Here is a 22,789-nt window from a genome sequence, read left to right on the forward strand (position 1 = left end):
CTTCCACCCCCCCCACCCCCCCCGCTCCCCACACAAACTCAATCTCTTTCCAATGCTGCACACTCAGTGTGGCTACAGCCCTGCCTTTCCTCTGAGCTGCCACTGTCCTGGGGGGTGGGTGGGGGTTGTTGGGTGGGGGGGGGGGGGGGGTACTCAGGCTGTTGTTACTCTCTCCGGGGGTAAAGCAAGGGGCCAGGGGTGTGTAGCTTTCAGCCCTGCGGCTCGGCAGCCTCGGGGAGATCCGCAATCCAGCTAAACCCACTTCAAAGAAAAGTTAAACATTCCCAGAGACAACATTGCGTCAGTTTAGCTTCTCCCACCAGGGGGGTTAGGGTGGGATTTGGGGAGGGGGGGAGCTGGAACCGCGGCTGCAAAGAGTTAGGAACTGTCTCCCAGAGTCAGTTCAGGAAAGTACAGAGGCTGGGAGAGAGATCTAGAGATACAGAGACAGAGAGAGAGAGGAATAAAGAGTAGGGGGAAAGTCAGAGATTCAGAGAGTGGGGAGAGAGACAGAGAGAAAGAGGGAGAGACTGGGGAAAAGAATCACAGAGACAGAGCGAGAGAGAGATAAATAGAGAGAGAAATAGAGGGAAATAGAGAGCAGGGAGATAGAGGGGTACAGAGAGAATAGGGAGAAAGACAGAGAAAAAAGAGAGGGAGAGATACAGAGAGACGGAGACATAGAAACTGAGGGAAGACAACGGAGTGGGGAGTGAGGCAGAGAAATCGAGACTGAGGGAAAGAGATAGACACAGAGAAAGAAATAGAGATTAGGTGGACAGAGATACAGTGAAACTGGGGGAGAGACAGAGAGAGAAACAGAGAGGCTGGGGGAGAGACAGAGACATTTGGGAGGGGGTAGATTGAGGGTGGGAGAGAGAGACCAGGAGACAGAGAGGGGGGAAGGACTGAGACAGTTTGGAGCAGAGAGAGAGACACAGAGACTGAGACACAAACTGCGAGAGCCAGACAGAGACAGGCAGAGATAGAGAGTCAGAGATAGATTGAGACAAAGAGGCAGGAGTTTGCAGTTGTGAAGTTGGATGTGAGTGAGCTGTGAGCGGCTCTCGGGCAGAAAGCTGTTGGCATCTCTCAGAGTTTCCTCATCCTCTCTGCGGAGCTACTTCAGACGCCAGCAGTTCCAAACTTCAGCGTGAGACCCTTGGCTGGGCGAGAGATACGGGAGGAAGATCCCGGGATCACCTTGGAGCAAGGATTAGATCAGGAATATCCAACCTAGTGAAGCGTGTAAAGCGGTGCAGTGAGAATGAGGAGATACTTGCTGTGTGTCTCAATGCTGCTCCCACTATGGAAGGTACCGAAATTTCTCTCAGCAATTGGCAACACACTCGCTGTCCACTCTCTGAGGACTTCACTCTTTTATTCTTTATTTACTCAGGTAAGCGGAGAATCAGAGGCAGTTCCAGCACTCACAGGTAAGGCAAACTCACAGCAATGAAAGGTGAACTCTGTACACAGACTGCCTGAGCTGAACTTTCTCATTCTCTCCCCAATAGTGCAGTGCACACGCGGTGGTTCCTGTCTACACCTTTACTGTGGCGCATACAGTCCCACACAAATGTACCCCCTCCACACATATACATCCTAGACACACATACACCCACATACACACACAGACACACATATACATCCTAGACACACATACACCCACATACACACACAGACACAAATATACGTTCTAGACACACATACCCCCACAGACACACACATACACCCACAAACATATACATTTTAGACACACATACACCCACAGACACACATACACCCACAGGCACACATATACACCCACAGACACACATATACATTCTAGACACACATACACCCACAGACACACATGTACATTTATAACCTCCATGTGTACAGCTACAGCTACACTGACAGCCTTTCACAGAATCGCTGAAATGATTTAGACAGACTTGTTGAACTATTGTAGTTTTTCAGGAAAAGTTAGGTAAATAACTCAAACAAGTAATGTACAGTAATATGGGGAGAGAGTGGGGCAGTGGGATTAATTTGGGGAATGATACAGGGCTATGTGGAGTGAGTGAGTGGGGTTAGTTTGGGGATTGGTACAGGACTATGGGGAGAGAGTGGGGCAGTGGGATTAGTTTGGGGATTGATGCAGGGCTTTGGGGAGAGAATGGGGCAGTGGGATTAGTTTGGGGATTGATACAGGGCTATTAGGAGAGAGTGGGGCAGTAGGATTAGTTTGGGGATCGATACAGGGCTATGGGGAGTATGCAGGGCAATGGGATGAGTTTGGGGAATGATACAGGGCTGTGGGGAGAGTGCGGGGCAGTGGGATTAGTTTGGGATTGATACAGGGCTGTGGGGAGAGAGCGGGGCAGTGGGATTAGTTTGGGATTAATACGGGGCTATGGGGAGAGAGTGGGGCAATGGAATTATTTGGGGATTGATACAGGACTATGGGGGGAGAGCAGGGCAGTGGGATTAGTTTGGGGATTGATGCAGGGCTATGGGGAGAGAGCGGGACAGTGGGATTAGTTTAGTGATTGATACAGGGCTATGGGGATAGAGCGGGGCAGTGGATTAGTTTAGTGATTGATACAGGACTATGGGGAGAGAGCGGGGCAGTGGATTAGTTTAGTGATTGATCCAGGACTATGGGGAGAGAGCGGGGCAGTGGGATTAATTTGGGGAATGATACAGGGCTATGGGGAGAGAGCGGGGCAGTGGGATTAATTTGGGGAATGATACAGGGCTATGGGGAGAGAGCGGGGCAGTGGGATTAATTTGGGGAATGATACAGGGCTATGGGGAGAAAGTGGGACAGTGGGAAGAGTTTGGAGAATGGTACAGGGTTTTGGAATTTCACAATACTGAACTGGGCAGACACATTGAACTGAATTTGAGGCTGGAATATGTTCTGGTTACTGAAGGAAATAGTTTTTGATGAAAGATTATTTTTGTATTGACAATGTTTGATTGAGTTTGGGTGAATTTATTTCCATTGGTTTTTGTATAGTTCTTTGCTCTGTCCTGTTTTTAATATCTAACCTTTCTCTTTCCTGACTAACTTTCATTCTTTCAGTTTCTTTTTCACTTCTTTCTTTCCTGCTGCTTGCTAACTGTCTTTGTTCTCTTTGGGATTGTTTGCAGCTTTCTGTGTCTCCTTTGTGTCTGAGTGATTTCCTCGCTCTGGCCTCTTACTGCAGAAGAGAAAAATGTTATCAGTCTCAGGGTTGTAGCAGTATTTCAGACTCAGATGTCCCCTCTCTGGGAGTAACCTCCAGCCCGGTGCTCATTGCAAAGAATTCTGCAGAATCGGCAGACCAGGAACAGAGCGTCCAGAGATCTACATCCGAGTTTATCTTTCTCCCGTGCTTCCTCCCAGCTAGTCAAACCATACTGTCCCTTTATCCTTCCCTTGTTTGTGCTGGGACCCACTGAAATGACAAGCTCCTTATGATGTAGGCTGGATATCCAACCAGCAGCAACTGACAAAGATATATTAGCTTGGAGGTAGAGAAAGATGCCAGGGTCTTTCACAGAGCTGTGGCCAGAAAATGATGCGCTGCATCAGTGATCAAACGCTTGGTGAAAGCTGTACAACAATTCTGCGAAAGAAAGATTGACATACATTTATAGAGCGCCTTTCATGACGCTCCAATGAAGTATTTTTAAAGTTTAGTTACTGTTGTAATGTAGGAAATGTGGCAAATTGCACACAGCAAGATCCCACAAACAGCAATGCGCGGATCAGCTATTTTGTGATGTTGACTTGACCAAGACACAGGACATATTGAACCCGTTCCATCTTGTAACAGCAGCCATGGAATTTTTCCATTTACCCGAGCATTTTGATTTGATTTGATTTATTATTGTCACATGTATTAACATACAGTGAAAAGTATTGTTTCTTGCGTGCTATGCAGACAAAGCATACTGTTCATAGAGAAGGAAACGAGAGAGTGCAGAATGTAGTGTTACAGTCATAGCTAGGGTGTAGAGAAAGATCAACTTAATGCGAAGTAAGTCCATTCAAAAGTCTGACAGCAGCAGGGAAGAAGCTGTTCTTGAGTCGGTTGGTATGTGTCCTCAGACTTTTGTATCTTTTTCCCAATGGAAGAAGGTGGAAGAGAGAATGTCCGGGGTGTGTGGGGTCCTTGATTATGCTGGCTGCTTTTCCAAGGCAGCAGGAAGTGTAGACAGTGCCAATGGATGGGAGGCTGGTTTGCGAGATGGATTGGGCTACATTCACGACCTTTGTAGTTTCTTGCGGTCTTGGGCAGAGCAGGAGCCATACCAAGCTGTGATACAACCAGAAAGAATGCTTTCTATGGTGCATCTGTAAAAGTTGGTGAGAGCTGTAGCGGACATGCCAAATTTCCTTAGTCTCCTGAGAAAGTAGAGGTGTTGGTGGGCTTTCTCAACTATAGTGTCGGCATGGGGGGCCAGGACAGGTTGTTGGTGATCTGGACACCTAAAAACGTGAAGCTCTTGACCATTTCTACTTCGTCCCATTGATGTAGACAGGGGCATGCCCTCCACTACACTTGAGTGAGGCCTGGGATTTGTCATATCTGTAGACAGCTCCTCTGACAGAGCAGCACTGGAGTGTCCACTGGGTTTTTATGTTCATGTCCTGGAGTGGGACTTGAACCCTGAACCTTGTGACTCAGGCGAGAATGTTACCACCTGAGCCACACGTGACATGGTCCTGGAGATCTCTCACCTGATAAACTTATCACCACCACTCTGATGAAGGGTCATCCAGACTTGTAACCTTGGTTCTATTCTTTCTCCAGAGATGCTGTCAGACCTGCTGAGATTATCCAGCTTTTTCTGTTTTTGAAGGTGTAGGGTGGGCATTATGGGCCCGAGGTTCTGGCTGGCTGAAGCCATAGCCACCAGTACAATGGTTAAAATTGGGGATGCACAAGAAGGCAGAATTAGAAAAGCACAGATAGCTCAGAAGATGGAGGTGATTACAGAGATAGGGAGGGACAAGGCTGTGGGGGGATGAGGGTAGGAAACAGGGCATTGCTTAACTGCGAGGCAATGTGGCTCGGTGAACACTGGGCTGTCAGGTGTGAGTTAGGAGTGTTGGAGGAGCTGAATTGGTAGTGTGCAGGATGAGAGTCCGATCAGGGGAGCTTCGGGCCTGGAGATGACGAGAGACCCGGGAGGAACTGGGCATCGGATTCTTGCTCACTTGTTTTACGTGTTACTGGACTCACCCCACCCTGTCTCCAGCCTTCATTCCTGAGCACGCATCTTGGGAAAGACAGAGGGAAAGATCCCGTCTCCAACCCATGAAATCTCAGTCACAAAATCCTCTCTGATGCTGCAGAGGTGAAGAGGACTCAGGAACCACGAGAATGAACGACCAGAAGATCAATCAGGAAGTGTGATCAAATATTCAAAATACTCACCTGATGGTGTAAGTCCCCCCACTTTAGTGTGGAATCTGAAAATGCTGCCTGATATATATACAGTCTTAAAAATGTAATTTGAAAGTATATAGTTTCTGTACGGGCTACTGATTTTGGAGCAGCAAGTTGGCACAGTAGTTAGCACTGCTGCCTCATGCTGCCAGGGACCCAGGTTCGATTCCTGCCTTGGACCGTTTACATGTTTGTGGTGGGTGTCTTGAACAAGCTGCCAGAGACAGTAGTAGAGGTGGGTACAATTTGAAAAAACGTTTAGACAATTACATGGGTAAGATGGATTTAGAGGGATATGGGCCAAGTGCGGGCAATTGGGACTAGCTTAGGGGTCAAAAAAAGGAATGGCATGGACAAGTTGGGCCAAAGGGCCTGTTTCCATGCTGTAAATCTCTATGACTCCATGACTCTATGTTCTTCCCGTGTCTGCGTTTCCTTTGGGTGCTCTGGTTTCCTCCCACACTCCAAAGATGTGCAGGTTAGGTAGATTGACCATGCTAAATCGCCCTTTAGTGTCCAAGGATGTGTAGGATTAGGTGGGATAAATATCTGGGGTTACAGGGATAGGGTGGAGGGGAGGGCTTGGGTAGGATGCTCTATTGGAGACTCGATGGGTTGAATGGCCTCCTCTGCACTGTAGGGATTCTATGATTCCCTGACTCTCTGTGTGTTGCTGAAGTGGTAGTGGTCATGGGTTTGGAAGGTGCTGTTGAAGAAGCCTTGGTGAGTTGCTGCAGGGCATCTTGTAGATGGTATACATGGCAGCGTCGGTGGTGGATGAAGTGAATGTTTGTGGAAGGGGTGCCAATCATGCAGGTTGCTTTGTCCTGGATGGTGTTGGGCTTCTGGAGTGTTGTTGGAGCTGCACTCATCCAGGCAAGCGGAGAGTATTCCATCACGCTCCTGACTTGTGGAAAGGTGAGGAAGGAAATTTGCAGAAACCATCTGTGGTTTCCAGCTCAATTTATAAAAGAAAGTTCCACATCATGTTAATGGCCTGAAATAAATAGCAGCACAACCAGACCGCTTTGATCAACGCTTCACTCTGCACTTAATACAAAGCAGCTGGCGATGATAAAGTGCTGGATGTGCTGGTGACCACATCACACAGCCTGACTGTGGGTGAAAACTGAGCGACAGTGAGAAAGCCTTTTGCATTTATGGTTTGCTGGGCTTAAGAGAATTTTTGTGGTGTGTGGGAAGAGACCATTGGCCATTGTAGTTATTCTTCACACGTGTGTCTATGTGATGAGGTCCTTGGGTCAGGAACACCTCACACATCAGCATTGTTTTGGAAGCCGATTCGCTCCTGCTACCCTAATGTCAGTGTTGCAGTTCTGTTTGCTTTGGGAGTTCCCGGTTCAGTAATGCCTTGTTCTTATCCTTGTTCCCAAATTCCTCCAAGGCCTCTCCCCTTCTCTCTCCCTGTAACCTCCAGCCCCACAACTCTCAGAGGTCTCCACATTCCTCCAATTCCAACCTCTTGCACATCCCTCTATTTCCGTCACTCCGCCATTGGCGGCCGTACCTTCACCGGTCTCGGACCTCAGCTCTGGAATTCCCGACCTGAACCTCGCCACCTCCCTCCTCACTTTCTTCCTTTATCACAGAACCACAGAATTATTAAAGTGCAGAAGGAGGCCATTTGGCCCATCGTGATAGCCCATTACACCATAACATTCAGGGCTGTGGGCCAAGTGCTGGCAAGTGGGATTAGATGGGCAGGTCAGGGCATTTCAATAATCAGTGCAGACTCGATGGGCCAAAGGGCCTCTTCTGCGTTGTAGTATTCTGTGATTCAGTGTCTGCACCGACTCTCCGAATGAGCATCGTGACTTTGCGCCATTCCCCTGCCTCTTCCCTGTACCCTTGCACAATGTTTCTATTCAAATAATCAGCTAATGCCCTCTCAAATCCCTCTCCTACTCTTTGACCAGACTTTTGTCCATCCTCCCGAGTAGCTCCTTTGTGAATTGGTGTTCAAATTTCTTTGATCGCCTTCCTGTGAAATGCCTTGGAAAATTCTCCCGTGTTAAAGTTGCTATATAAATACAAGTTACTTTGTGTTTTATCCAGTACCTCCCCCCACCCCCATCCCCACCGCCCCCCAATCCCCTTCAGAATGTGAGACTTCACTCGAAACCTGCATAGAATCCCTACAGTGCAGAAGGAGGCCATTTGGCCCATCGAGTCTGCACCGACCACAATCCCACCCAGGCCTTATCCCCATAACCCCCTGCATTTACCCTAGCTAGTCCCCTTGACACTAAGGGGCAATTTAGCATGGCCAATCCACCTAACCCGCACATCTTTGGGGTGTGGGAGGAAACCGGAGCACCCGGAGGAAACCCACGCAGACACGGGGAGAATGTGCAAACTCCACACAGACAGTGACCCAAGCTAGGAGTCAAACCCGGGTCCCTGGCGCTGTGAGGCAGCTGTGCTAACCACTGTGCCACCGTGCTGCCATGCTGCATATCTGGCCAAGAGCTGAATCTGAAGGGGGAAGAACTTGGGGGAATCGTTGCCACACAGCTGTATCTGAGGCATAGACTTCCTTCAAACCCGGCAGCAGCAGATGGGTGAAGTTCCCCTCAAACATAAAGCATTAATTCAGACTCTGGTACAATTTCAACTGCTTCATTGTGGAAGTATTTCTCCTTTTTGGATACTGAATGTACGAGGCCATTCAGACCCTCTGCTTTGTTCTATCATTCTAGTGGACCACAGTTCAACTACGTGCCAACTCCATGTACCCACCATAGCTCCATGTCCCTCAATACCCGCAGCCAACACACTGTCGATCTCAGTCTAGAAAGTTCAATTAACCTCCAGAATCTTTGAGGGAAGAGAGTTCCAGATTTCCACTATCACGTTTAAAGTTTATTTATTTGTGTCACAAGTAGCCTTACATTAACACTGCAATGAAGTTACTGTGAAAATCCCCTAGTTGCCACACTCCGGCATCTGTTTGGGTACACACTCCAGCACCTGTTCGGGAGAATTTAGCATGGCCAATGCACCTAACCAGCCTGTCGTTCGAACTGTGGGAGGAAACTGGAGCACCCGGAGGAAACCCACACAGACACGGGGAGAACGTGCAGACTCTGCACAGACAGTGACCCAAGCTGGGAATCGAACCTGGATCCCTGGCGCTGTGAGGCAGTAGTGCTAACCACTGTGCCACCATGCCGCCCCCTCCCCATTTTCAGATTTTGCCCCTTGCTGTGGACTCTCCCACACCCCCTACAAGTGAGGAACTAGTTTCTCTCTCTTTGTTTGAATCCTTTGAACCCTTTTTTAACAATGAGATATTTACACAAGATTCTCTCCTCAAGGGAATCAAAGCTGAGACGATTTATCCTGTCACTCTAATTTAACCCTTTACCTCAGGCGTGTTTTTGGTGAATGTGTGCTGCATCCCCTCCAATGGGTGGCACGGTGGCACAGTGGTTAGCACTGCTGCCTCACAGCGCCAGGGATCCGGGTTCAATTCTGGCCTCGGGTCACTGTCCGTGTGGAGTTTGCACGTTCTCCCTGTGTCTGCGTGGATTTCTTCCGGGTGCTCCAGTTTCTTCCCACAGACCGAAACACATGCTGGTTAGGTGCATTGGTGTGGTAAATTCTCCCTCAGTGTACCCAAACAGGTGCCGGAATGTGGCGACTAGGGGATTTTCACAGTAACTTCATTGCAGTGTTAATGTAAGCCTACTTAGAATGACAGAATCCCTACATGGCCCATCTACCCTGCACTGACAGCAATCTCCCCCAGGCACTATCTCCGTGACCTCCCCCCCACCCCCCTCCCCCCTCCCCCCACCCCCCACCCCCCCCACCCCCCACCCCCCCCCCACCCCCCCCCCACCCCCCACCCCCCACCCCCCCCACCCCCCACCCACCCCACCCACCCCACCCCACCCCACCCCCCCCCACCCCCCCCCACCCCCCCCACCCCCCCCACCCCCCCCCACCCCCCCCCACCCCCCCCCACCCCCCCCCACCCCCCCCCCACCCCCCCCCCACCCCCCCCCAACCCCCCCACCCCCCCCCCCACCCCCCCCCCCCCCACCCCCCCCACCCCCCCCACCCCCCCCCACCCCCCCCCACCCCCCCCCCCCCACCCCCCCCCCCCCCCCCACCCCCCCCCACCCCCCCCCACCCCCCCCCACCCCCCCCCCCCACCCCCCCCCCACCCCCCCCACCCCCCCCCCACCCCCCCCCACCCCCCCCCCCCCCCCCCCCCACCCCCCCCCCCACCCCCCCCCCCACCCCCCCCCACCCCCCCCCCCACCCCCCCCCCACCCCCCCCCCACCCCCCCCCACCCCCCCCCACCCCCCCCCCACCCCCCCCACCCCCCCCCACCCCCCCCACCCACCCCCCCCACCCACCCCCACCCCCCACCCCCACCCCCACCCCCCCCCCCCCCCGCCTCCCTGCGCCATATTCATGCTTCTAGTCCCCCTGACACTAAGGAGCAATTTAGCACGGCCAATCCACCTAACCCAGACATTTTTGGAGCGTGGGAGGAAACTGGAGCACCTGGAGGAAACCCACGCAGACACGGGGAGAACGTGCAGACTCCACACAGACAGTGACCCAAGCCGGGAATCGAACCTGTGTCCCTGGCGCTGTGAAGCAGCAGTGCTGACCACTGTGCCACCGTGCTGCCCCTTGCGACACCAATAAATGAACATTAAACTTTAAATTTAAAGGTGCTGTATAAATGCAGGTTGTTGTTTTCTATGCTGTTGGCCAGTTTCCTGGGAATTCATCCCTTCTATTTGTTGATGCTCTGTTTGTTAATGACTTTACGTCCGAATGAGATTCCTGGAGATGGGGCCACGCAGAAATCATCCCCCGGAGCTGCGGTTTGCTGTAAATTGGTAATAAACTGCTCAAGCTTAACGCTTCCAGATGAAAATCCCAGTCTGTTGCAGAGACCCTGGCCTGTTCCTGGACACATCAACAACAGCCAATTTGCAGCCACTGCACCCTCCCATCTGTGCCTTTGCTTAAGGCGTTTCATCAAATTGAAAATTCCTTGACTGAATATAAGTCGAAGGATTTAATTTTACACTTGAGCAGTGACTTCCGAATTGAAGAATATGACCACGTGGACTCGTCCAGAACCTAAATGCAAATATTGAGGGGAAGCATATTTGCAGCAAATATGCCGTTTGATCTCCCAGTTCAGGCCCACCTTCCTGCGCTCTGCTGGGATCCCCGAATCCCCTCAGTTCCAGCAAACTTATCAATGCCAGCAACTGAGCTCCCCCCAGCTCTGCGGAGTCGAGAATTCCAAAGCTGGGAGTGAATTCCCGATGGAGGAAACCTGCAGCCCCTTCAGAGCTGGGATTTGTGCTGTGGGATTTCCATCACCTGTCAAACTCCAGCACTGGGGCGGAAATGAAATGATGTGGAGATGCCGGCGTTGGACTGGGGTAAACGCAGTAAGAAGTCTCACAACACCAGGTTAAAGTCCAACAGGTTTATTTGGTAGCAAAAGCTACTAGCTTTCGGAGCAGCTCTCCGAAACCTGTTGGACTTTAACCTGGTGTTGTGAGACTTCTTACTACGGAAATGAAAACCAGGCAACGATCCGGCGCTGAATCCCAAGAAGAGGGTGTGAATGGGTAAAGAAGGCAATCAGGATAATCAGTGATTGGGAAGGGGGTGGGGGTAGGGCAAGGTGGGGGAGGTGGTGGTGATGTGCTCCTTCCAAAGCAGCTCTCGAAAGAATATGAAGGAAAAAAGTAATAAAAGGCAAAGTTCTCCTGATGGAAGGTGTATTGAGCGGATTTGATAACTTGGTGGTTGTGTAACAGAGGCCAGCGCTCTGGAGACTTGGGTTCAAATCCCATCACAGCAGCTGGAGAGTTTGAATTTAATTAATTAAATAGATCGAGAATAAAAATTCTAATCTCAGTAACAGTGTCCGTGTGACCGTGGAATTGTCGGAAAAACCCATCTGGTTCATTAATGTCCTTTAGGGAAGGAAATCTGCCCGTCCTTACCCGGCCTGGCCTACATGTGACTCCATCCCCACAGCAATGCGTGGTTGATCCTGAAGTGACCTCACGGACCTCTCAGTTACATTCAAGAAGGTGGCACACAACCAGCTGCCCGAGGGCAGTTAAGGCCAGGTGATAAATACCAGCCTTACCAACAATGTCGTCATCCAGTGAATAAAAAGATGGAGATTAGCCACATGCAGAGTGTGATTAATGTATAAACGGAATTAAGTGGAAATGTCAGTCCAGATTTGATCAGTCATTTGATCTCTGAAGTTGCATTAAATTGCTCCACAGAATTGAGGCAGTCATTGTTGGCGCTGGGATGAGGCATTAAATCATAGAATCCCTACAGTGCAGAAAGAGGCCATTCAGCCCATCAAGCCTGCACCGACTCACTGAAAGAGAATCCCACCCGAGCCTTCCCCTCTGCCCCATCCCCAGGCACTGACCATAGCCAACCCAGTCCAAAGATGTGTGGGTTAGGTTGATTGGCCATACTAAATTGACTCCAGTGTCAGGAGGATTAGCGGGGTAAATGTGAGGGAATAGGACCTGGGTGGGATTGTGTTGGTGCAGGCTCGATGGGCTGAATGGCCTCCTTCTACACTGTAGCGATTCTATAAATCCACCTAACCTGCATGTCTTTGGATTGTTCCAGATGTTGCTTTGTGCTGAGGTTCTTTGGATGCCAACAGCTTGCAGGCTTCATGTTCAATTAGCCTATCCCTATCTGTGTAATCGCTTCCAAACCTACAAGCCTCCGTGATCTCTGAACTCTTTTTACTCTGACTGCTCGAGGAACCCTGGTTTCCATTGCTGCACCATTGATGCTGTGCTCTCTAATATTGAAGCCCTAAGCTCTTCAATTCCCTCCTGAAACCTCCTTGCTTCCCTTTCCTCATGAAGGCCGGTTAAAGCTGACCTATTCGACCAAGCTCTTGGTCAGTTGTCCTCTTATCTCCTTACCTCACTCAGTGACTGTGAGCTCACTGGGGGTCTTTCATTGTGTTCAAGATTCTGTATTGTTGCAAGTTGTTGTTGGAAGTGTGAATCGAGATACAGACCTGTGTTGTGGGATGCATGGAGGGGTGCGGGGATTGGAGGGTGGCACAGCCAGTCAGAATCTTTTCCTTCTCAGCATTCTGCTGGGTGGCACGATGGTACAGTGGATGGCACTGCTGCCTCACAGCACCAGGGACCCTGGTTCGATTCCCGGCTTGGGTCACTGTCTGTGTGGAGTTTGCACGTTCTCCCCGTGTCTGCGTGGGTTTCCTCCGGGTGCTCCGGTTTCCTCCCACAGTCCAAAGATGTGCGGGTTAAGTGGATTGGCCATGCTAAATTGCCTCTTTGTGTCAGGGGGACTAGCTAGGGTAAATGCATGGGGTTACAGGAATGGGGCCTGGGTGGGATTGTAGTCGGTGCGGACTCGATGGGCTGAATGGCCTCCTTCTGCACTGTAGGGATTCTATGATTCTATGATTCTGCACAGCTGCACTCTGCTCTGTTGGGGATGTTCTGGGTTGAGGGCTGGGACACTCTTCCACTTGAGCTCAGTGCCAGGCTGAGAGACATAGGACAGGATTTCATGGTTCCATTCGCTGTGAGCTGTTCAAAACTCCATTGAGGTCAGCAGGACTGTAAAATTCCACTCGTAGAGGGGAATTCTCCGGCCACTCTTGCCAGCGGGTTTCTCTGCTCCTGCCGGCAGAGCACACCCCTCCCCCGGAGTGGGGGGACATCAGTGGGAAGTCCCATTGACAGCGGGGGACCAGAGAATCCCGCCGCTCGCCAACAACACGCCACCTCCCATCGGCGGGAGACAGGGAGGTTGGAGGATTGATGCCCTGGTTTCACAACTGGTTTGAATCCCAGTTTAGGCCCCAACCTCTTTCCGCTGCCTCGGCAAAGCAGCCAGCATAATCAAGGATCCACGCACCCCGGACATTCTCCCTTCCATCTTCTTGCTTCGGGAAAAAGATACAAAAGTCTGAGGTCACGTACCAACCGGCTCAAGAACAGCTCCTTCCGTGCTGCCGTCAGACTTTTGAATGGACCTACCTTGCATTAAGTTGATCTTTCTCCACACTATAGCTATGACTGTAACATGACATTCTTCACTCTCTCGTTTCCTTCTCTATGAACGGTATGTTATGTCTGTATAGCGCGCAAGAAACAATACTTTTCACTGTATGTTAATACATGTGACAATAATAAATCAAATCAAATCAAAAAACCCAGTGAATGTGCTGAAATGTGCAGAATTGGTCATCTTGTGTCATTGGCATGCAACTGGTCTTCTGGCAACACCAATTATGCCCAAAGGGGGGGCAGCCTGCCAATCACAAAGAGGATCAAGTGAGACAGGTGGGAAACAGGCATTGGGTCCACTGTCAACTCGGGTGGGGGAGGGGATTGGGGGGGAATGGGGGGGAATGGGGGGGGGGGATTGGGGGGGAATGGGGGGGAATGGGGGGGGGATTGGGGGGGAATGGGGCAGCACTCCTGGCTCCACCTTCAGCTTTATTCAGCATTTTGGTGCCAGTCCCTTCTAACACCCCGTTGATCTAGCCAATGAAAACTGACCACTGTCCTGAGGGGCGTGACACTGTGAATCATATTGGAAAGTGGTGAGCTCCTCCCTCCCCCCCTACCCCCCATTTAAATTGCCACCTAATCCAAGTGGGCATTATCCGTGTCAACAGAACACCCTAACCGATGTGGTGTGCCTCCCCCCCGGCACCCCCACCCTCCCTCCCTCCCTCCCCTGGCTCAGAATGTGTGCCCTCCGAATGAGACCCTCCTGCCCCCCCAATTTAAAAATGGCCACTGCGCAATCCAATTGCCGGGGTGATTTTTACCTTGTTTTTGAAGTGTAAAATAGTTTCACAAAGAATTACAGCAACGAATGATCAGAAACATAATTCAAAGATGGCAGTGGTCCAGTGTGTAGGGTTATTTTTACAGGACAAAGTAACACAAAGAGTTGTTACTCTCAAATACCATTAAGATTATGGATGAGGTCAGATGAACGTATGGTCTTACTCACACAGTGGAGGAACAAAGCTTTGATCAGTCTAATCCTGCCCTTAAAAAAAATCACAGAATTGGCTAAATTGTTCCAGATGTGGAAGTGCTGACTGCACCCAACAAAATCCATGAAAGAATTATTTTGTCAAAGATTGTTTTCTGGTTAAAGTATCAAATGTTGATTTTCCTTTTTTTGGTGAAGTGAGGGGCGAAATGTTTGGGAAAATTTCCAAGTCGTTTTAAACCATTGCAGTCAAGCGATGTGGAATCTCCAACTGAGAAACCTCACCGCTAACCACGGATCAACTAATTTATCAACAGGGTGAACTGAATTTCATCCGACGTCAAGTCTTCTGGCTCAGCAGGCCATTCAGCCCATCCCACCTGGGCTGTCTCTTTGAAACAGTAATCCAATTAGTCCCACACCCGTTGCTCTTTCCCTGTAGGCCAGTGTCCCCGAATTCTCCCAGTCTCGCACGGGTGCCAGCGAGAACGGAGAATTTGGCACTCTGCCAAATCTCCATTCACTGCAGCGGGACTGGTGAATCCCAGCCACGGGCGAGGCTGCCTCACAGCGCCCAAGGACCCAGGTTCAATTCCCGGCTTGGGTCACGGTCTGTGTGGAGTTTGCACATTCTCTCCGTGTCTGTGTGGGTTTCCTCCGGGTGCTCCGGTTTCCTCCCACAGTCCAAAGATGTGCGGGTTAGGTGGATTGGCCGTGCTAAATTGCCCCTTAGTGTCCCAGGATGCGTTGGTTAGAGGGGTTAGCGGGATAAATATATGGAGTTACGACGATAGGGCCTGGGTGGGATTGTGGTCAGTACAGATTTGATGGGCTGAGTGGCCTCCTTCTGCACTGTAGGGATTCTATGATTTATTCAATTCCCTTTTCAGAATTGTTATTGAATTTATTCCCTCTGCCCTTTCAGGCAGCAAGGTTCCCAAATATCCCAAGTTGTCTTGGTTTTGGTGCAAGCTCTTAGCCTCTGACTCAGAAAGTCCAGGAATTGAATTCTATTCCGGACATCCCTAGAGAGTGAAGACTGGAGCTCCAGCTTGGTATTCTGGTTTGGCATCCAGTGGGATATTCGCGTCTGGTGGGTGTGGGCCCCCTCATCAACAAATGTGATGTGGGACCTCATAGAACCTTCCCGCTGCACAAGGCAAGACCACAGTTTCTGTAAAGATTATTTCCTTTTTGTTTACTCCATCCTTAAAGTTACAAAGCCGATGCTCAGAGTGGAACAGGAAAACCCAAATCCATTCCCCACTTGCTCCAAAAAAACTGGATCAATTCACCATCCTCACAGGAGAGACAAACAAGATCCAAGCTGACAAGATAAGGCATTGCGTCCCGTCTTGGGCTTGACCTGATGCTTGGTCTTAGCCAAAAGGCCGAGAGGTTTGGGCAAAGATGCTCGTGGAAGGAGCGTTCATGTCTCGACCAGCCAGATTGTTAATCGGGCTGCAGTACATCACTCACCAAGGGCAGAGTGGCAAGATCCAACAACAAGTGTAATGGAAGGATACGGACTCCGTAAGTGTGTACGGTTTTAGTATGCAGGCATCATGATCTTGAGAAGGGACAAGAAAAAAAGAAGGGACAAGCTTGATCTAGAAAATATGTTTCAATTTATAGGCAAGACAGGTCTAGGGGCCATCACTAAAAGACAGTCACTTGGAGGCTTGGGTGGGTGGGCCGAAGGGCCTGTCCCTGTGCTGTCTTGTTCTTTGTTCTCATTGTTAACATGGGGGCCACCACCTGAGCGGGAGATCCATGGGCTTTTCAACCTTTCTGTTAACTTCTGCTGCTTTCTGAGGGGGGTGGCAGTGTGTGTGTGTGAATACTAACTAACTCAGGGCCATTTGTCATTTGCTGTTTAGTCTGCGAATTACTAATTGCCCCAACGTGTGTTGGGGTCTCTGACTGGATTGTACTGTAATGGATACAGTGAACTAACTGACTGTTTTATAGGTTTCCAGGTGCTGGAATCAGCATCGCACTACTGGCCCTTGGACCCGGTGGCTGGACTCAACGAACTGTGTGACGTGAATGGAAGCCAAACAGGTCATGTCAATAGCAGTGAAGTCAGTAATGTACATGCCAGTTACTGATGTTGTCCTGATCTCATATTGCATTTTATAATGCTCCATATAATTTCCATAGAGTTCAACAGTATAAACGCAGCCCAGTGGGAGACTGAACCTTCTCAACATCTCATTTCAGAAAGAGTTTATTTCTAGAATTGAAATGCAGAGGAGTTGTATTAAACTGGTTTGAACTTTGCCGAGACCACACTTGGAGTCTGGGAAAAGTTCTGGTCTCCATTTTAATCAAAGGAGATAGAGGCACCGGAGAAGGGGCAAGAAAACAATATTTACAGGGAAGATAAAAGGTTTAATCTACTAAGAGAGACTGAAGGGTCACTTTCCTCTAGAAAGGAGAAGACTGAGAGGTGATGTGACAGAGGCCTTTCGGATTATGGAAGTGTAATAACTCCACGGAGGCGAAAGTCCCGTCACCAAGTTACTTTATTTACACCACACATCTGTACACAGCCAGCTCTCCAGTTGCTCCCTGCTGAATGCAGGCTGGGAGTCTGACACACCTGCTTTAAATAAGGAGCATGAGGCTCCCTGATTTAACCATCAATTAGGGCAGTTCATACTCTAGCAAGACAACCTCATTAGCCTGGCTGAAGTCATCACGGAAAGGTTTGATATGGAAAATGTGTTTTAACTTATGGGCAAGACAGGACTCGGGGCCATTAATGTCAGATAGGCACTAATAAATCCAAGAGAGAATTCAGGGGAAACTTCTTTATCCGGAGAGTGGGGAGAATGTGGAACTCACGACCACAGGGAGTGGTTGAGGTGAATAATATAGATTCATTTCGTAGAATCATGGAATCTCTACAGTGCAGAAGGAGGCCATTTGGCCCATCAAGTCTGCACCAACTCTCTGATAGAGCATCTCACCCAGGCTCTCTCTATCCCAGTCCCTATAACCCCACACATTTGCCACGGCCAATCCACCTAACCTACACAGCTTTGGACATTCAAGGGGAAGCTGGATAAACACATGAGGAAGAAAGGGATAGAATGATATGGTGAGAGGGTGCAATAAAGAGGGGGTGGGAGAAGGCTTGTATAAATACCAGCATGGAGCATTTGGGCTGAATGGTCTGTTACACCGTTAGACATTCTATGTAATGTTTTCCACTTTCTTGCTCCCGATGTTCTTGTTCCTTCTCAATGGATATTACCACATTTTCCAAACATTGTCACCCAGCGACCAAATGTCATGATGCTTTCCATGTTTTAATGTATTTGTCCTTTCATTTCTCTTGCAGTTGTGGATGTTGCGAGCAGTGTGATTTGATGTACTGTCTCAATGTTCGCCACCTCACAGAGTCTTTGCTTTTGTCTCTTCAGTGCTCAGAATCCACAATTTCACTGTGTTTCCCTCCTATAACTCTACCTCTGTCTACACCACTGACTCTGCCTTCCCTAACCTCTCGACAATTGTAGGTGAGAACATAAGGCTTTGCTTTGGGTGATGTGTTGCCAAGGCAAAGTTAATCTTTAGTTTTGTGACTTGAAGCTGCTAAGTAATTCTGAGAGGCTATTAACTCATTCGGAAGAAGCTATCCAGGAGTGAAAGATCTCATTTCCATTTGAACATTGTATTTTTCTGTCTTTTGATTTTCTGCTGACTTTTGTTGGAACCCTCACTCAGAGATAGGCGTCAGGAGGTCCTGTGGCGCAGTGGGTCGCCTCTGAGCCAGGAGCTCCGGGTTCGAGTCCCACCCCAGGACTTGACGGCCAAGGAAGGTGCGTCCATAACAGGTTGGGTATCAAGCTGAAGAATCCTTCCAAACATCCAATGGGGCAGCACAGTGGTTAACACCGCTGCCTCACAGCGCCAGAGAACCGGGTTCGATTCCCGGCTTGGGTCACCGTCTGTGTGGAGTTTGCACATTCTCCCCGTGTCTGCGTGGGTTTCCTCTGGGTGCTCCCGTTTCTTCTGACAGTCTGATAGACATGCCGGTTAGGTGCATTGTCCGTGCTAAATTCTCCCTCAGTGTACCCGAACAGGCGCCGGAGTGTGACAACTAGGGGATTTTCACAATAACTTCATTGCAGTGTTAATGTAAGCCTACTTGTAACAATAACAAATAAATAAACAAACCAATGGCTGGCGGTAAGAGCAAGAGACTCCTGGTCAGCCACGCTTGATGTGGAGTGGCCTCCCTCAAGTTGTAAGCCCCTGACTAGTGAATGGCCTTTTCCAGGAATTACTGGCTTTGGAAGCAGACAGCAGTCTACCATAACGGTCTGCCATAATGGGGCGGCACGGTAGCACAGTGGTTAGCACTACTGCTTCACAGCTCCAGGGTCCTGGGTTCGATTCCCGGCTCGGGTCACTGTCTGTGTGGAGTTTGCACATTCTCCTCGTGTCTGCGTGGGTTTCCTCCGGGTGCTCCGGTTTCCTCCCACAGTCCAAAGATGTGCGGGTTAGGTTGATTGGCCAGGTTAAAAATTGCCCCTTAAAGTCCTGAGATGCGTAGGTTAGAGGGATTAGCGGGTAAATATGTGGGGGTAGGGCCTGGGTGGGATTGTGGTCGGTGCAGACTCGATGGGCCGAATGGCCTCCTTCTGCACTGTAGGGTTTCTATGATTTCTATGATAACGCACTGCTAGGTACGCGGAGAGATTGGAATGGAATATCAGGGTCAGTTGTATAACTATATCCCAGCTGCAAATTCTGTTGCACCGTCTGCATGGTTTAACTGCAGAGCTGCACAATATTGCTGCAAAAGATGCAATTCCCTCTTCAACAGTTTGACTCTATGGGCGTGATCTTGCCACCCATTCACACTCTGCTGCCACTGCCAGCGAGGATGGAAAATTTGGCACTCAGCCAATCCTCCATTCACTGCAGCGGGACTGGAAAATCCCGCCGGCATGGACGGCCATAGGATTCCACCCTAAGAGTTAGCGTTGCCAAGCATTGACATATTCCCGAAGGGATCATCCCATGAAAGCCAACTGCCCCACCGCCAGACTCCCACTATTGGTCCATCCTTGCAGTGTCCACTTCCTCAGCCAATCAGAAAGCAAATAGACTTCTAGTTATCCGATTGGATGAATTGTGAATGTCGAATAGCGCCTTTGTCCATCTCAAACTCTTTCTTTAACTAGTAAAGGTGGTTTTTTCTCGATTACTTGGGAGTGTCCGAGAGATTAATCTTTAATTCCTGGGACATCCAGGGAGGTTGGCAATTCTTTATCATTGATTCAGTCACCAATAATCAATTTGTAAACTGTTTCTCTTTTTCAGATATTGTCGAGGGAGTTGTCAACAAGGGAATCTATGTTAACGGGGATTCTGGTGGAACTTACCTACACTTTGGAAGTTACAAAAACTCCTGCATCAGTGATCCAACACAATGCAGTGAGGCAGGTTGGTCTCAATTGCATTCCTACAGCAACTCCCAAAACCTCAGAATGGCCCCAAACACTTTTTTGAAACAAGGCACCGCTGCAAAGTAGAGTAGGCAGCAACCAACGTGCGCACAGCAAGATCCCACAGGGGTAATGCTGGGCAATTTTTTTTTCACTGAGGTTTGTTGAGTGATAAATATTGTCCAGGGTTAGGGAGGCAGGAGCCATTGGTTGGGTTTTTTTAATGACCGTTTTTGCTTCATAAGTAACCAGATTAGGTTCAGGATGTTTTAGAGTGGGATTTGAACCGACAACATTTGGAAACATCCAATGGCTGGAATGAATGTCCTCAGTGCCGCTTGAGATCAGCCCCATTCCTTTCCCCTCCCTGCACCTTCCAATTCCTCAACCCCCCACCACCTCCCCAGCCTCCGTCTCAAGCACAGAGCGATTGCAGTTTCCACCTCCTGCTTATTATTACTGCAGCTTTAAACATTGTCCAACCTCCCCTCAGGTGTCACCTTCTCCTTCTTCTGGAAGAACCTAGAGAGACATTCGCGTTCCGCCACTGCCTCTGGTGGGAAGGTGCTGTCGAACGGATTCTCTATCTACGCGAATGTTGACGGAGGCTACATTGAGTTTTACACCAGAAAGACTTCATGGAAATGGAAAGCGATGATAAGTCCCCCAGGTAGGTCATGGCTTAAGAAATGTTTCCCCCCTCTGATTCTGTACGTTTGTGGCCCCTCGCTTTAAGTGTCCTTTGAGTTACGGGCTGTTGGCATTTTCCCCAATGATACAGGTTTTCCAATAACTTCTGCAGCCACTGGGATCTCTCGGAGTTATTGACTGGCCTCTTTTGGATTGATCCGTGGTCCCCACTTATTGATTTATTCGTGTTCCTGCTGCAGTTTGCTGACATTCCCCAATATTTCCTAATGAAGACAATGTTTAAAGGAGATGTACGAAGCAAGTTTTTTTACACAGAGGGTGGTGGGTGTCTGGAACTCGCTGACGGGGGAGAGAGTGGAAGCGGATACGACAGTGAGTTTTAAGAGGCGTCTTGAAAAATGACATGAATAGGATGGGAATAGAAGGATATGGTCCCCGGAAGGGTAGGGGGTTTGAGGTCACATGGGCAGCATGGTCAGTGCAGGCTTGGAGGGCTGAAGGGCCTGTTCCTGTGCTCTCATTTTCTTTGTTCTTTGTTCTTTTTCTTTGGGTTGCTTAGACTATCTCTTCCAAGTTAGGACAAGGCTTTCCCAGAAGCTTGTCAGTATTTGCTGTGGATTCCCTGGGAACAGGGAAACACTGGGATGTGAGACCCCAATCCCCCTGGCTCACCTTCTCCCAATCAGGTAGTCACATGATCCAGTGATAGCGGAGTAATTGACCAATCACAGTGATCAATCTCTATCAATGGGTCTAAAACAGACATAAGGGGCTGGATTTGTGTCCTTGAGGTGGGTAGTAGGAGTTGGGAATGTTCCAATCACAATCTGGGGTTGGGATGGGATGAGGGGAGGGGGAGAGTGGGTGGGGCGGATATGGGAGCAGATTGCAGTTGGGTCAGCTGCCATGGGAAAAACTCCAGAGCCATCCACAAGGGCTGCCAAAAGTTGTGCCCCCACCCCCTCAGTGCTGTGTTATAATAGCCCTCACTGCTCACACGCCCAAACCCATCCACATTCTCCCCCTGCCCTATCCATGCCCTACCCACCCCCTTGTCCTCCTCATATCCCTCATGCTAAGCTGTGCCCCCGAGAACCCCATGGCCTCTCATGCCAAATTATAACCTTCTCTACCCCCCATGCTAAGCTATGGTACCACCATGCCTGTTCACCTATTATACACTGAATAGGAACAATGGATGCTGTAGTGACAGTAGGATGTGTAAAAATATTTTTTACAAAGTTGTTTGTTGATAAATTTCCACTTTCTTTAAAAGAAACTCCATTTTACTCCCGATCAATAAAAATCATCCACATCTTTTAAAGTATGGATCACTGAAACAGCAAGCATTTGAAACCTCTTCACCTTGTGTAAATAATCATTGTGAAATGGACAGCATAGATCAGAGAGGCAGAGCTGTCACTCAAACATTTATTTCCATGGGGCTCAGGTCTTTCAACAGGCTAAAGGATGTTTGGACTTGTCCAAGACCCAGAAATCCATTAGAGTGTTGAAACACCTGAGCCTCAGGGAAAACATTGCTTTATTGGCAGCAATTGAAAATGTTAAGGACAGTCATCAGTAGATCCTTGTTGAGTTAGGGTCTTGCAGGATATTGAAATAAGGTATTTGGTTCAGATGCAGATCACGGGGGGCACGGGTTGGATTCCAACATTGGGTCACTATCTGGATGGAGTTTGCACGTTCTCCCCGTGTCTGTGTGGGTTTCCTCCGGGTGCTCCGGTTTCCTCCCACATTCCAAAGATGTGCAGGATAGGTGGATTGTCCATGCTAAATTGCCCCTTAGTGTCAGGGGGAATTAATAGGGTAAATATGTGGGGTTACAGGGATAGGTCCTGGATGAGAAAGTTGTCGGTGCAGGCTTGATGGGCCGAATGGCCTCCTTCTGCACTGTAGGGATTCTATGATTCTATGAGGTCAGCTATGATCTCCGTGAATAGACTCAAGGGGCTGAATCTGTTCACTGAAATCCTTGTGTTCCGGGGAACATTAGTCGGGGAGTGACAATGGCCAAAGTTAGTCCCACATTTTATTCTAATTATTTTAATTATTGCTGTGTGAGTGTAATCTTTCCCGTTGAGCTATTAATCACTGCCACACCTGGCTCATGCCACACAGTCACATTTACAAATCAGCCGTGTGATTGGCTTCCTGAAGGACCTGGGAGAATGATGACA

General features: G+C 49.4%; 1 protein-coding gene across 1 annotated transcript in view; it reads left to right on the top strand.

The window, feature by feature from the left end:
• The first annotated feature begins 1,181 nt into the window (after positions 1 to 1,181).
• Positions 1,182 to 22,789, top strand: part of adgrd1 (adhesion G protein-coupled receptor D1) — a 273,065-nt gene continuing 251,457 nt past the window's right edge. Inside the window, exons 1-5 of the mRNA XM_078227665.1 lie at positions 1,182 to 1,315; positions 1,400 to 1,436; positions 16,447 to 16,539; positions 19,816 to 19,938; positions 20,434 to 20,610. Of these exons, the coding sequence (XP_078083791.1) occupies positions 1,268 to 1,315; positions 1,400 to 1,436; positions 16,447 to 16,539; positions 19,816 to 19,938; positions 20,434 to 20,610 (478 nt within the window). The 5' untranslated portion in view covers positions 1,182 to 1,267. The remainder of the gene's footprint in view (positions 1,316 to 1,399; positions 1,437 to 16,446; positions 16,540 to 19,815; positions 19,939 to 20,433; positions 20,611 to 22,789) is intronic.

Source organism: Mustelus asterias, chromosome 13 (genome assembly GCF_964213995.1).
Source record: "Mustelus asterias chromosome 13, sMusAst1.hap1.1, whole genome shotgun sequence".
Classification (NCBI taxonomy): domain Eukaryota; kingdom Metazoa; phylum Chordata; class Chondrichthyes; order Carcharhiniformes; family Triakidae; genus Mustelus; species Mustelus asterias.